The 16427-nt window shown below is 40.5% G+C and overlaps 1 protein-coding gene across 1 annotated transcript in view; it reads left to right on the top strand.

Moving 5' to 3' along the window:
• Positions 1 to 16427, top strand: part of LOC124719986 (zinc finger protein 737-like) — an 88343-nt gene that overhangs the window by 31200 nt on the left and 40716 nt on the right. The window contains exon 4 of the mRNA XM_047245213.1: positions 630 to 722. Coding sequence (XP_047101169.1) covers positions 630 to 722 — 93 coding nt within the window. The remainder of the gene's footprint in view (positions 1 to 629; positions 723 to 16427) is intronic.

Genomic DNA, 16427 nt, shown 5'->3' with positions numbered 1-16427 from the left:
GGGTATATTGTAGAGTTCCCAGTCACTATTCACTGTAGTATTTACATCATTACTGAAACCCTGCATTGGGTGTATGTAATTCATTATGATTTTCCTCCAGTACACATGAGATAAATTTGCATTGTTTCCTAAAGAGCAGGCACTGAAAATACATGGTGACAGAGAAAGAAGCTGTGTAAATAGCATTAAATTTGGTTAATTTTGATGATAATGTGTGGAATGCCATATTCATTTGATAAATGACCAAAAAGTGCTGTTTATGGGTTTACAGCTAGATTATTTTCATCTCTATATTATCTGAGTTTTTTTAATTGTTGCCACACACACATATCAAGTTTGTATATGGGAGTATGACCACTCTATAGAGCAGGCCATAGGGCCTCTGAAATCAGAGTAGATTATGTGACAGGAATAGAAAGTGAAAGTATGCCAAATAAATACTACACAATCGCTGATAACAAAATCAGTGCAATAAGAACTGATTTGGATGCATTGAGACACTCACTCTTCCCAATTGATAAAAATCACTGCAAAGTTGGATGATAGTCATAAGAAAGGAATATTGAGAGCTGTGTCATACACACAGAAGTTAGCAAGCAGATATAATTCAGATTGTTTTCTTCTTTCAGACTGTTAAAGATCCGTTGGGAATATCTTGGCCCACTGATTTTATCAAGGAGGATCCCGAATTAAATTTGGAAATGAATGTAACTGAGAATATTGTAAGTATTCACATCTCAGATGTATTGTTTGTAGTTAAGTAATAAGTCTTTTAAGTGTGTAGAGTAAAAGATGCATTCAGTGGAATTGTCACAGATTGTCAGTTTTCTGGAACTTGTTGCTGTTCGTAATTGTAGAGTGTTCTTATACTCTTGCACTTGACTTTCATATCACCTGTTGAATGCTGACTGCTTTAAATAGAAGTGGAAAGGGACTGGTGGTGAGTATAATCCTGTTTTCCATAGCTCATGTTGATATCAACTATACTGTATAATGGCTGTGTGTGATGGTCACAACATTAACATTTAGATGAAGTGTAAGTTGTAGTAGTCTAGGTCATTAGAGTAATATTCCTCCTTTCAGTAACTCCTGATAAATACAATTCAAAAGAACATTGGCTGTTCTTATCTCTTATGTGAATCATAGTTATTCTTTTTTTGTGTTTTGAAAAAGAGATAAAATTGGTGTGTTGTAGATCAGCCCTAATAGTTTGGCCACAATCTGTACATATTGTGGCAGCTTCTGTGGTACCTGTTGTATTAGTTACAAAATTTTCAATAGTAGAAAAACTCTGTGTATGGCTTTGGTGAATGATTGTACATAGATGAAGCCATGTGTGGCCTCACCATTTGAGTCCTGACAGATCTAAAGAAGAAATACTAATTTTTTGAAATATGCTTTATGACCTTGCTAAGGGAAAGAGATGCTCACATTGATAAACATGTCACAGGAATGAAATTGGACAGACTGGGAGTATTCAACACAATTGCAGAAATTTTGGTACTGGCTCATTCTTGATCTCATTGTTCATAAACTTCCTGCAGTTATAAAGGATTCTTCATGCACTGAAATGTTGATTTCTTCAAACAAGCATACAGGTCAAGGAACCAAACTATCATGCTATGGACAAGTTGGGGAGTATGTAAAGGAGTGTAGCTGATTCACAGCTAACAGGCAAAGACTTAATGTCACAGAGCCTCATATTATGCCATTTTAAACTAATTAAAGGGATGCATTTGCATCACAAGTAGACAGTACAGTAAGTGAAACAGTAGTAGTGTTGTTCCACAAGAAGGGTTTCATAGAAATGAGAATGTCATGCATAGAAGTCAGGGATGTGCATATGGGGAGTTTGGCTAAAAGAACAAACTGTAGGGTGTTCTAGAGCATAGCTGTAGTTGGAAAAGTGGCTGGATTGTAGTTAGTGACCACTAATCATACAGATACAAAAGGCCTCCGCATGTAGCCCAAGAGATCACAGGTCAAACAAGATGCCTCCATGGCACAAGGGCCAGAGGTTCAGGGATAATGTCCACTGCATGGAGTGCTGCTCCCACAGCAAGTGGGCAGAACAGTGTGTTGCTGGTTGTGTGTTCTGGAAATCCATGTCATGTGGTTGGCACTGAAATCACTGATGTGTACCCCACTTGTTACTTTGCAAATACGTAACTCCGCTTAAATAGTGGTGGACACATGAGCAAGTCTATGAATGGGATGTGTGACCATAACAGTGATCCTGAGTAGCACATGCAGCTGTGCAGTGAACATATTAGCTCTGTCAGCAAGAGTGACATGCAGTCTTTGTGGTCTCAGTAGCATAAAATGCTAGGGCTTAATAATGATGCTGGCCAACAAGATTCTGTGTTAGCAAGAGCAAGCTAGCAAGATAGCAATGTAATACTTTGTTGGAGAAGCAATTCAATGGCAGGCTGCTGCATCTGTTACTGGTAGGTTCAAACAACACACAAGTGTTACAGAGATGCATCAGAAACTCAAATGAGAATTCCCAGACAAAGGGGTGACGTTCTTTCGAGGAATGCTATTCAGAAAATTTAGAGAACTGCCATTTGAAGCTGACTGCTGATCGATTTTGTTGTTTCCAACATACATTGCACATAAGGACTATAAAGATAAAATTCGTGAAATCAGGGCTGATATGGAGGCACATACAGTCTTTTTCCCTCGTATTTGCAAGTGGAATGGGAAAGGAAATGACCATCAGGGTTATGGGGTACCCTTTGCCACGCGCCATTCGGTGGATAGCGGTGTATCGATGTATATGTAGATACTAGGTAAAGTAAGTAGCTGACTAATGTAGTAGGAGTAACAGTGATATTTTAGTAGTAAATGTACATGTTCGTACGCACGTACATACATAAATACATACAAAATAATCTATTAGCAGTTCCCATAATTAGCAGTGTGAGTAGATTAGCACTAGTCACTAGCAGCTGGTTGTCAGTATTCCTGTGGGAGCTTCTGCCTTCAGATCTGCACCCTGGCTCATCCCACATCCATCCACATCATTTATAGAATGCAATGTGTAAATCGAAGTGTGAACAAATGGATATGATTAACACCCCATCTCTAGCCACAGCAGAGGTACAGTGTTGAAAGCAAATTTAATGACAAAAATTCTGGAACATTCAATAATAAATGCAACCCATCAAGACAAATTAAGGTTATCATATTTTACTGAAAGAAGTTATACCTGTATGATCAGTTCCTCAGGGTGATCAAAATCATCAGATTTCACAGGACTATAACTTTGTCATAAATAAAGATATAGAATTGGGGTCAGATTTTTACTTCTATACATTCCTGAAAAGCCTTTATTTACAAAGGAACTATAAGATTTTCCCATTGTGTACAATTTGTGTCTGCACATACAACATTAATGTGCTTCTCACAGCTGTGTTTAGGATCAGATTCATCATTTACTGATCACAAATATCAATTCTTTTCAAGTTCTTCAGACTTGACCCATGCATTTACAAGCATGTCAGTTTAGGAAACTCACTGCTATTGCCATGTAGCATCATAGTTCAAAGTTGTTGGAAGAGGAAGCACATAGGTGGAGCCTTCCACAAACTCCCACCAATAAAAAAAGATATCATACTGTGAGATGAAGCAAATTTCAAGGTTAGGTCGGCAGACCATTATAGCTGATCAATACCTCAGGCAGATTACTGTTAAGAAGTGCTCTTTCGTGCAGGTTCCAATGTGCAGTGGTGCACCATATGAAAAATTGTTTCCGATAATTTTGCATCTCTGCTGTTTTGGGTCCATTTGTGTGTTTTCTTATAATGTCAACTTACTTCTGTTTATTACAGAACTCCCTTTTCCTCAGATTCAATTCAGTGATGGTATCACTAAACTGTTAATCACATTACATAAGTTGAATAATAAATCGTGATCACTACCAACAAACTTCTTGTCCCATATTGCACAGCACATTACCCTTATTAATGTTGCAGCTACCAGTTAAAGTCTTATCCCTTGAAGACTCATTTTATAAGATGTAAAGTAATCAGAAATGACCTGCTACTGGAATTACTAGACATTATTGGCCATACTCTGAGTGAAACATACTGCATACAGTTCCTTGGTGTCTGCTTGGATTTCATATTGAAATGGGGTCAACAAATTGGTAAACTTGTAGATTCCCTCAGCGTTACTCACCTAGAGGCAATTACGATGGCTTCTTTTGGATTTTTCACTTTTTTTAATTATCTTCTGGCACAGCCAACTAGAAATAAATAAAATATTAGTTACTTAATGTAAAAACCAAGAGTTATGTAGTGACATGAAGGTGCAAGATTCCCTAGGTCAGTGAAGAGGTTTATGCAAGGTGTTCATATCACATTCCTACTACAAGATTGTGTTGGATAAATACTAATTTGTTCATAGCTGCCATGCCCTATAAGATTATCCCATTGGATAGTACTGAGTGAAAGCATGCTAGGAAGCATTTCTGCAAGTTGACACTCTGGACGAACATTCATTAATGGCAAGGCAGAAAAGTATGAGCTATTTGGTTGACTCATTCTCATGCTGGTGCCTCCTTAATCTATTACCGATTCGAATGCCCAAGAACTTAACGCATGGATCCTCATCCAGTGTTCGTCCCTTGTATCTGTGTCATTTGGATCTGTTTGGAACTGCACGATGTGTGTTTATGAAAGTATAAAGTTTGAATTTTGGTTCTGTTGCTGTACACCAGTTGCAAGCATGTTCCATTATTCTCCTGGCTGTTTCTATTATGAATGTGTTTGCCAGTTATCAGTGTACTCGTGTCATCAGCAAGCATTGCAGATTTTGGAGGCACGTCCAATGGTTTTAGCACAACATTCATGTAGTTCAGTATACATCAAATGATGAACCCTGTGGGACATCGTATTAATTGTTTCCCCATTTTGTAATCAGTTTTACTCCCAAGGCATCATTTATTACTAGGACACAGTTTTTTGTTGCTAAGCTAAGATTCAGTTCTTGTAACTGTACTTCTTTTAACACCATAACAGTGTTGTTTACTGAGTAAAGGGAGATGAAGGTTTCAATGTGATGCTAATAAGTTTTCTCCACTTGTACTGCATATTTGTCATGCTGTGAAGTCAGCACAGTATTTTAGTTATTAGGTTGCTACAATCATCACAAGATGATTTCCTGCTTCTGTCACTAAATGATTCTTGTGATTTGACCATTCATCTGATGAAACTGGTGTCTGGTGAAGTATACACTTCCTGACTGAGTCTGATGGATCTAATTTCAATGGTCACTTTTTCTACCTAGTGTTTTTGGCTGCTGTTAAGAAATTGTTTTCATGGCCTGATATTTTTTCAGTTTTTCTAAATATTAGGCTGGTGCATAAGTTTTTAGCACTTTCGTTTTGCATGTTGGTATTTCAGTTGCTGAGGGTTTATTTATCATTTGTAATTTTTTATTTGTAGTTCACTGTTGCTGTTTGAGTTTACATATTGTCAATTTGTCATTTGGAGATACTGAGTGGAACTGTGGTCACTAGAAAGTGGAGTGCCAAGTGGAGAAATAGCACTGTTTATATATTCATCTGTTTGGGCACTATAGAGAGGTAACAAAACTGTAGGCAGCCAGAAGCATTTGTGCCCTGTTCATGTTTAATGCCACTGGACAGAGCTTGGCAAGAAAATGGTTTTTTCATTCTAAGGGGATTTTTTTATGCCCTTAGTGACTTACCTTCACAGTTTGATGATCATTTAAATATATTAATTCACAATGATCATTGTTATTGTTCTTGAGAACTGGCAAATTTGATGAACTGTCATCATTTCAGGACCTTCTGACATTCACGTGCAGTGGAGAAGGCTCAAAAATAGGGTGTACAGATACTACATGCACTAAACCAAAATCACAAAAATGGATGGCCATATGTGCATCCTTGGTTGCCTGCCATCAGTTGCTTGTGAACAACACTAATCATTCTTGCCATATATCATTATGGTGATCAGAAGTGGTGGCTTTGTACTAAAATAAGGAAAAGAAAGGAATGGTTGAGCCCAAAGAAAGCAACAACAAAAAGCATCCACAAAAGATAGTGTTGTACAACCTGTGTGGTTTACTATGAATTGCGTCCTTGAGATGTAACCACTGATTACTGCTGACATTTACTGTCAACAACTGAGATGTGTTGCAGATGCAGTACATGAACAACAACCAGGAAGACTATTCCAGGATAACACCTGCCCGCCATCTGTTAGGCTGACCAAAAAATGGTACAGAGGAGTTGGGTTTTGAAGTAATTTCACACTCACCTTATTCAACCGATCCTGCACCCTCAGATTTTCTCCCTTTCTGTGATCTATTGAACAACCTTCAAGGAACTCCCTTTTCAGATGAAAATGCCCTCTGAACCTTGCTCACTGAGTTCTTCGCCTTAAAACCACGTGACTTCTACAGTTACAGAATGAGTCATCCCAGCTGGGAGACTGCTGTAAATAGTGAAGGAGAACATTTCATTGATTATCTCTTATTTGTATCTGTTATCCACTTAAACTTGTAGAAAAATGCCATGAACCATATACCAAACAAATACTTGCTGCAAATGGGTACATATGCCTTACGTTTTTTTTCCTTTTACTGGTAAACTGTTTTTTCTTTCATTTCTGTCTCACCAGTATGTAAAATGTTCAAAATAATACTTGGTCTGTTAAGCCCAATGTCTGAGTTCAGATGTTGCTATCACAGATTGGTATTGTACATACCTTTTACAACACAGTTAACTTGGTGAATGTGTGCTGAGTCTTCAGTGATTAATTACATTGTCTTTAGTTGTCTAGTTCACAAGAAAATTAATATTTTATCAAAATAATTCTGATCCCCAATTGAGGTTATGGCTGAGTAAATGTCAGAACATTCTTAATTTCTTGTCTTAAAATAATGTGGCTCTGTTGAGAGGTTAATGCAATCTGTGCACCATTGTTTCTCAGAATGTTGGAGTACTGTGTGGTGCAGCTGCGTTGCGACAGTTATCCAACATTAAAGCTAATTACTCTTGTTCTGAGGTATCAGTTTAAGTAATTTTAATGAATAACCCAAAGGGTGCATTGAAATATTATCAAAAAATGAGCATAGCTTCTAAAAGTAATTCCGTATGAAGAAAATGCAATGAAGAAGTGACATAACCTGTAAATTAGTTAATAAATTTGTTTACTTCATTGTAGAAATGAGTGAAGCACTAAATATCCACCAATTGATATTGGAAATAATTTGAATTTGTTGCATGATCAGTAGGCCTGGTAGTTGTAATGGACAGAGATAAAATTATTTTTTAATGGAATACAACAGTATACTTACTCATTAAAGGTCAGTTGAATCAAAAATACAATTCAGCTGAGGAAAGAGTGAATCCAAGTTTTCCTCTTGGGCAATCACACGTATGAAAAGTGAGTTCCATTAATTTTTATAGTAACATTTCCTTTTCAAAATGATCGATAATGCGTTAACACAGTTGGCTGTGTGCAATTAAAGATAGCACCTGAAACAATTTTTTAAAATTGTGTTTAAATCAGAAATTATTTGAGTTGCACCCTTCCTGCAAGATACAAATACATAAGGACTGTGTTATATTAGGCGTCCAATAATTGTATCAAAAACTTGAAATCTTGAAGATAAGTCAAAAACTAATTGCATTTGGGACACCACAGATTCTATACAAAACTCACAAAAATAGTGTCATTCATAATGCAGTTTTTGATACTCCAACAAAGTAAAACTATACGTATATCATAAGATTTAAATACGTAGGTCTCAATTTTTCGTTACGTTACATTTTCGTATAAAAAAAGCAAGATTCATCTTGCAACACAGTTGTAGGTCCCAATTCTAAAGACATAAGTAAAATCTGTTGCTTTTAAAATAATCTTTGGTTAATTTATTAATGTTCAAATTTGTTCAGTTCTAACAAAAAGTGCTGTCCCTTTTGTATTGTGTGAATAAATTGTAGCCTTTGGAATGGGTTTCAAAAACATTACCATAGCTTCTGCATTTTCAGAGATGCCATAGAAATTGTTTTATACCTTTTGCATTTAAAATTTCTGTAGTGCCAGACAATCCAGGATTTATCAGATAAACATGCACACCCTTGCCAGCATCTGATGCAATGGTCTTCATCTGCAGCATTTGATCCCTACAAGAATTATTTTACACCTCTGAATACCCAGCACATCTTTGATGGGTTGCATCCTTAGTTACGAGAAGATTTTTGGTTTTTTTCAAGCTTCAGGGTTGTTGTGACAACAATATTATGATACCTTATGGTAAAAAATAATAGTTTCGAATATGAGCAAAAAGTTAGACATGAATGTAAGTTGTGCTCACTCATTTGTCCATAAACCATCTTCCAGCACCATAAAACATGGTTTTCACTTGAATCTGAGTTTGTGCACATTTATAAAAATCTGTATCTCAGCCAGTATACCATTTTCTGTGTTTCATCTGCTTCCACACCCCTCTCATTGTACCACCAATAGCATCCATGACAACTTTACCACGTCATGCAGCAAAGAATAACAATCCATTTCCACTTCAAATACTTTCAAACAGAAATTGGATAATGTACTTGTTTTCTAATAAAGTATAGCCATCTCAACAAATTGTCAACTTTTTTGAGAGATGACATTTTCTTCTTTACATCACCTTTAATTTGTATAAGAACACAGTAACACACTGTTTCATGTGTTAGATCTCATTAGCCATGATGGCATGATAAAATGTTTCTGCAGCATCCAGGCAAAGCCTGTACTTGTTCATGTGATGAATGAACACTTTTGTCTTCATTAAACAGAGAAAAATTTTCTACGAAGTCGGTTTGTAGATCTCCAGATTTGAGAGATCCATTTTGCACATATCCCCAATTCAGCAGATTGTGAGTGTTTAATGAAGCAGGGAAATATTAAATATAAAATTTGCTTACCAATTTCTGACCCTTGCATCAGCAATGGTACCATTAATGTCTGTATATTTTAGTTGCCTGTCAACATAAATCCATTTTTCCATTTTACTACTTTGTCAGTCAACTTCATTATTTAATGTGGAGTGAAGAAGTTACAGTTTTTACACTTTATACATGAGTTCGTAGTACACATCAATTAACAGTAGACCATATGTTCCAGTAACTCCTTACCTCAAGAAAAAATGCTCTTTTCGGAGCATTCTCCAGATAGAGTTGGCATGATACCTACATACATACATAAATACAGGTGTATTCAAAACTAACAAATTTGTAACGAACGGAAGTAATTTTTATTTGCTCCAGTTCTGTGTCTGCCTAAAATTGCTTATAAGCTCCCTGAGCCGAAAATACTATGTTGTGTTTTTGAAAAACTCTGTGCATTTTAGTTTCAGGATCTTTAGATAATTAGTACCCTATGTGTCACCTGCTTGACAGATTGTCATATCTGTTGTAAAAAAATTCAACTGTTTGCTTCTCTTTTTATGAAACCTTGTTATTCAGTTTGTGGTGTTAATGTTTGCTTAAACATTATGGAAGTTGTTGCACTGGAACAATTAATTTGTTAGTTACTGCGTATTTCCGAGTTGGGCTGTCTGCATGTAGCTACCCTTTCACTCTCTCAAATTTACTATCCATTATCTTTAACAGAAATCTAGTATTAATAGTGTGTAACAATGCACCAGTCTTCATATACAGATCCCACAGGGGGCCCACAACTCTTTTGTGGATACGTGCATGGCAAGCATGGGGCTCCGAGCTAGTGCAGTTCTCCTTCCTTTCTGGGCTGCCCTACCCCCCTTCCTCATCCCTCCTCGTCCCCAATCCTTCCCTCCCCGTTTCCTCCCCTTCACATTCCCTCTTCTTGGGAGTAATGTATCGAGCCTTCGCCCAGAGACGGACGTTTGAAAACTCCAGGATCCTGTTTCCTTTCTGTTTCTCCATCCTCACGCTTTCTTGCTCTATTGGTCTTTCCCTGCGTTCACTCTTCTCCTCGCTTTCATGCCCTTACTTCTCTCTCTGCCTCTTTCTCCTTGCCCTATTCTCCTTGTCTTCTTTTCTGTGTCATATTCTCCACTTCGGCATTTGAGATTCTTTTTTCTATCCCTCTATCCCTCTCTCTTTCCACCCTGTGCGTGTCTGAAGGCCGACCCAAGCGTTTGCACACGTAGCCGGTGATGGGGTAACGCGTAATTCCCCGCCCTGGGCAGACAAGTCAGGCGCACACGTACCCCCTGTAAAGGCCAGGCCCAGGGAGGGTTGATAACCTTAGCTGTTACCTTCCGAACGTGCCAATTGGTCCCTCTTTCCGTTTCTCGGGTGGTGTGACCTGAGGTATGAACAATCACCTAAGGCAGGAGTGCCCTCTTTTAGATGGCCCCCACAGGGAAGGAGCACACCATCGGAGATGCTGGCAATCATGGGGGATTCATGTGCAATGAATTTCTCTTCTTCTTCTTCTTCTTCTTCTTCTTCCTCCCTGTCTTCTGCCCAAAAAAGAAAGCTAGATGAAACTCCTGTTCCGAAAATCCTACCACCAGCACTGAAGTTTCTTGTTGTCACAAGATCTGTCACAATTTCTCAACAGTCAACCCTTTCATCATTCAGAAGAATGTAGATGCAATTGCAGGACCAGTGAAATCTTGTACTCGGTTGTGCAACAGTACCTTGCTGTTGGAGTCAGAGCGCCTTCCAGGCCCAAAAATTACTTTGAGCCACTCTCTTACACACATTTCCTGTACAGGTGGAGGCCCGTTGCACCTTGAATTTGTCGCATGGTGTGGTGTATACCAGGTCACTTGACGGACTAACTGATGAGGAGATACTGTCTTTCCTCTCTGATCAGGGAGTGACGGCCGTCCATCGGGTCGTGAAAAGGGTCGACAAGGACCTCATACCGACCCGAACCATATTCCTGACATTCGACAATGTGCAATTGCCTTCACGAATTAAAGTGAGTTATGAGATCGTTTCTGTTCGGCCGTATGTACCCAGCCCTACAAGGTGTTACCAATGTCAGCGGTTTAACCATACACGACAGTCTTCTTAAAGTGTGGCTAAATGCGTTACCTGTGGCAGGGTTGCCCATGAGGGTGACTGTCCACCTCCATCCCCTCATTGCATTAACTGTATGGGCGACCATGCTGCCTCCTCTTGCAACTGCCCTGTCTACAAAGATTAGAAAAGTATACAGGAAATTCGAGTGAAAGAGGTGTCAACCTCGGCTGCTCACAACTTATTCAATGGCAGAAAGCCCACTATGCTTCTGGCAGGTAAATACAGTACTGTTCGCACCTCTCCTCGGCCTACCGGGGAGGTAGCTACACACACGCGATCTAACATTTAGCGATTCGGTCGTCAGATCGGCCACTGCTAAGATCGCCCAATCTACATCTCCTCTTCCTTCCGCCAACCATAAGGCTCAAACATCATCATCTGCTACTGCTAAGACAAGGACCTCTAAATTAGATGCTCGGACCTTTCTTGCGTATACAAACTTCACAGCCTCAACTGTTCTTTTGACAAAACGTAATTCTTCAAAGATGGCTCATAGAAAAGAGTTCTCCATCTCTGCCGAGGCGCATTTCTTCTACTGCGCCACCCAGTGGTTGCCGTCGCTGGCCGTCTTCAGGTTCACCAGGCTGCACTGCTGGTAGCCGATCATCTGGCCTTTCACTGGCGGAGGCAGCTGCCCCTCCTGACCAGCTCAGGAAGGTGGCAGATGCAACTGTTGAGTTGATGGCCCATGACTCACCACCTATCGATTGCAGCAGCAGTGCTCCCTCGAAGCTAGGCCCTCAGCAGCCATCGAGGTGACCTTTTCTTGTTTCTTTTTTTCTTTTCGTTTTCATAATGGCATTTTTTCAATGGAATATTCACAGCATTCGGTCCAACCAAGAGGAACTACAATTGCTCCTTCGAATGCACTGCCCGCTTGTCGTAGGTCTCCAAGAAACGAAGTTATGCCCATGTGATCGTATTGATCTGGCACACTATACCTCCGTGTTTTGACCTACCCCCTGTGGCAGGTATTCCGGCTCATGGAGGGGTCATATTGCTGGTTCGGTATGGTGTCTACTATGATCCAATCACATTGCACACCGATCTGCAGGCAGTTGCCATCCGAATTACTCTCCCCACTTTCACATTTTCCATTTGTACTGTTTACACTCAATCATCGTCTGCCTTTACTAGGGTAGACATTATACAACTGATTGCTCCACTTCCTACACCATTTTTGTTGATTGGAGACTTTAATGTCCACCATCCCCTTTGGGGCTCTCCAGCATACTGCCCAAGAGGCTGCCTCTTGGCAGACCTTTTCAACCACCTCAATCTAATCTGCTTAAATACCGGTGCATCTACCTTCCTTTCGGGTGCAACACATACCTATTCCCACTTGAACCTCTCAATATCCACTATCGAACTTGCATGTCAGTTCGACTGGTATGCTCTTTCTGACCCATACTCGAGCGACCTTTTCCCCTGCGTAATCCATCTCCTGCATCACACTCCTTCTCCATGTTCCACTAGCTGGAACATCTCCAAAGCCGACTGGGGCTTTTCACATTCCTGGCAATCTTCCATCATCAAAACCTATCCAGCTGCGATAGTCAGGTCGCATACCTCACGGACGTTACTATCATTGCTGCTGAACATTCCATCCCTCGTACTTCCTCTTCTCCATGTCGAGTACCAGTCCCCTGGTGGACTACAGCATTCAACGACACTATTTGTGCTTGGCGACGTGCTTTACACACCTTCCAACGCCACCCTGCAATGGTGAACTGTATCAGTTACAAACGACTCCGTGCACAATGTTGTTGTGTTATCAAAGAAAGCAAAAAGGCTTGCTAGGTGGCTTTCACCAGCTCATTCAAAAGTTTTCAACAGTTTTACTCCTTCGGTTGTTTGGGGTGGCCTGCGCAGGCTATCTGGCACCAAGGTCCACTCCCCGATTTCTGCCCTCACTGTAGTGAATGAAGTCCTTGTGGATCCTGAGGATGTCTCAAATGTCTTCGGCCGCTTTTTCGCAGAGGTTTCGAGCTCTGCCCATTACCACCCTGCCTTCCTCCCCCGAAAACAAGCAGAGGAGGCACGGCCACCTTCTTTCTAGTCTTTGAATCGTGAAAGTTACAATGCCACCTTCACTGTGCGGGAACTCGAAAGTGCACTCGTCTGGTACCAATCCTCTGCTCCGGGGCCTGATGGTATCCTTATTCGGATGCTGAAGAGCCTTTCTCCTGCAGGTAAAGGCTTTCTTCTTCGCGCCTATAATTGCATCTGGACTGAAGGTCATGTTCCCACACACTGGCGTGAAGCAATTGTTGTCCCTGTACCCAAACCAGGAAAGGACAAACACCTTCCTTCCAGTTATTGCCCCATCTCCCTTACCAGCTGTGTCTGCAAGATGATTGAGCACATGGTAAATTCTCAATTGGTTTGGCTCCTTGAATCTCGATGCCTCGTTACCAAATTCTAATGTGGCTTTCGTAGGCGCCGCTCTGCTTGTGACCACCTAGTTACTTTGTTTACCTTCATTATGAACAACTTTTTGCCTGTGTTCTTCAATTTGGAGAAGGCTTAAGACACCTGTTGGAGGGCGGGCATTCTCCGCACCATGCACACTTGGGGCCTTCGTGGTCGCCTCCCTCTTTTTATTAATCCATATTTAATGGATTGAATGTTCAGGGTACATGTGGGTTCTGTTTTGTCAGATGCCTTTCGCTAGAAGAATGGGGTGCCCCAGGGTTCCGTTTTGAGCGTGGCCCTTTTTGCCATAGCGATCAATCCAATAATGAATTGCCTTCCAGCTGACATTTCAGGCTCCCTTTTCATGGACGACTTTACGATCTACTGCAGCACTCAGAGAACAGGTCTCATGAGCGCTGTCTTCAGCGTTGTCTAGACCGTCTATATTCATGGAGTGTCGCTAACGGTTTCCGTTTTTCTGGTGAGAAAACAGTCTGTATGAACTTCTGGCGTTACAGTTTCTTCCACCATCCATACATCTCGGTCCAGTTGCTCTCCTATTCTTTGAGGCAACAAAATTTTTAAGGCTTGCATTTCACAGGAAACTTTGCTGATCTCCACGTTTCTTACTTGGTTGCTCGTTGTACCCGTTCCCTAAATGTCCTCAGTGTTCTCAGCGGTACGTCATGGGGAGCAGATCGAATGGTCTTGCTTTGCTTACATTGGTCCATTGTCCGATCAAAGCTGGATTACGGGAGCTTTGTCTACTCTTCTGCCCAGCCGTCCACCTCATGCCGTCTAAACTCTATCCACCATCAGGGGCTATGTCTGGCGACTGGAGCATTCTACACCAGCCCTGTTGAGAGGCTGTATGCTGAAGCTGCCGAATTACTGCTAAACTACTGGCGCTATATGTTGCTTTGTCAGTATGCCTGCCAACTGATGTTTATGGCCAACCACCCGACATATTTCTTCTTCTTAGAAGGCTCTCTCAACCGCCAATAAAGGCTATATGTGTCAGCCATATTACCTCCTGGAGTTAGCTTTCATCGCCTGCTTCAGCAACTTGATTTTACCCTCCCTACAACTTTTAGAGTGGGTGAGAGCCCAACGCCACCTTTGCTCCAGGCTCAGGTTCGCATTCACCTTGAACTCAGCTCGCTTCCAAAGGAGAAGGACTGCGGATTCAATATACCGCTTGAGGTTTGTCCAACTTCGTTTGAGGCTCGCTAATGTCATTTACACAGATGGCTCCAAGACTACTGCGGGCATCGAATGTGCGTTTGTCATTGGTGGTGATACCTATCAATACCGGCTCCTTGACCAGTGTTCAAGCTTTACAGATGAGCTTTTTGCTCTCTATCAGGCTGTTCAGTATATATGCCGCCATCGTCATTCTCCCTATGCCATCTGCTCTGATTCTTTGAGTGCCATTCAGTGTCTCCATGGCCCATATTCGGACCACCCTCTCGTGCAATGAATTAAACGGTCCCTCCAGTTGCTAGCTGATACCAGCGCTCGTGTCTTTTTTTTTTTTTTTTTTTTTTTTTTTTTTTTTTTTTTTTTTTTTTTTTTTTTTTTTTTTTTTTTTCCAGGTTCCTGGCCATATTGGTGTGCCTAGGACCGAATCTGCTGATGCTGCAGCCAAGGCTGCTGTCCTCTTGCCTCTGACAGTGTTCTTTTGTGTCCCACAAACTGATGTTAGCGGGGTTTTTTGTCAGCACGTTTCATCATTGTGGCATGAGGCTTGGTCCTCTCTCTATGAAAATAAGCTCAGGGCCATCAAACTGATCCCGACGGCTTGGACGACCTCCTCAAGCCCTTCCCTGCGAGAGGTGGTCAGTTTGGCCAGGTTGCGGATTGGGCGTTGCCGTTTTAGGCACCGCTACCTGTTGTCCGGTGAACCCGCCCCGCAGTGCCCCTGTGGTCATTCATTGATGGTGCACCATGTTTTATTGTCCTGTTCCCGTTTTATTTACTTTCGTGTTGTCCTGGGTCTGCCGTCTATCTTACAGGAACTTCTAGCTGATGACGCTCGAGCAGCTGCTCGTGTCCTTAGTTTTATTACATTGACGGACTTGTCCAAAAAGATCTAATTTTTATTTTGTTTATCTGTGTCTTTGTACGTACTTTCTGTTGCTGCCCCTTGCATTTTTATATGCTATTAGTGCACTAACATTTGTGACTGGGTGCTAATGACCTTAGTAGTTGAGTGCCCTAAACAAATCAACAGACAATAAACAAATTCATATACAGATGTATTACTATGTAAGTTATTCACGAAATGAAACTTTTATTGTTTCATCCACAAAATAATTCCCCATAAATTCTTTGCTTTACAGCATATTTTTTTGAAAAAATGTTTAGGTTAAAGTTAGCTAACAAAAAATATAAATTTTCTTCCTAACATACTTTCTGTGTAGTAAGAATCCTTGAAGATAAATTCTTCTTTGGATATCACAGCTTAATCAGTATTTTCAGTTCCATATCTGGCACCATACATGATGAATTTAAAAATAAAATGCCTCTAACACTCTAGCCAAACACAATGTATTTTGTAACATGGTCTATGCAGTTGAAATCAGCACACCAGAAGTGTCATACTGATAAGTACATTAGGTATGTAATGTTAAGACAGTCTTCATATTGTTGTAACCTCTACTTGTAACTTTCAAAAGATAGACGTGGGAAATGATTTACATTTTTCCTCCTCAGACAGGAAAATAGATACTACAGCTAAACCATGATGCAAAAACAAAGATAAGGTTCAGAAAATTATATTTTACTCTCTTGTTTACATATTGGAATGGCTCAAAACTGCAAAACTGTCAGACAAAATGGCTGGCCTTTGCTTAACTTTGGGAGGTGAAATCTCTGGTACTGACAATACATGCCCTCAAAAGTACAAGGAACTTACCTAGCTGTTGGAATTATTAGTTACTTCATCTGGTAAGAGTTAGTAATAGAT

This window comes from Schistocerca piceifrons, chromosome 11, assembly GCF_021461385.2.
Source record: "Schistocerca piceifrons isolate TAMUIC-IGC-003096 chromosome 11, iqSchPice1.1, whole genome shotgun sequence".
NCBI lineage: Eukaryota > Metazoa > Arthropoda > Insecta > Orthoptera > Acrididae > Schistocerca > Schistocerca piceifrons.
This window is presented reverse-complemented; position numbering and strand designations above follow the sequence as displayed.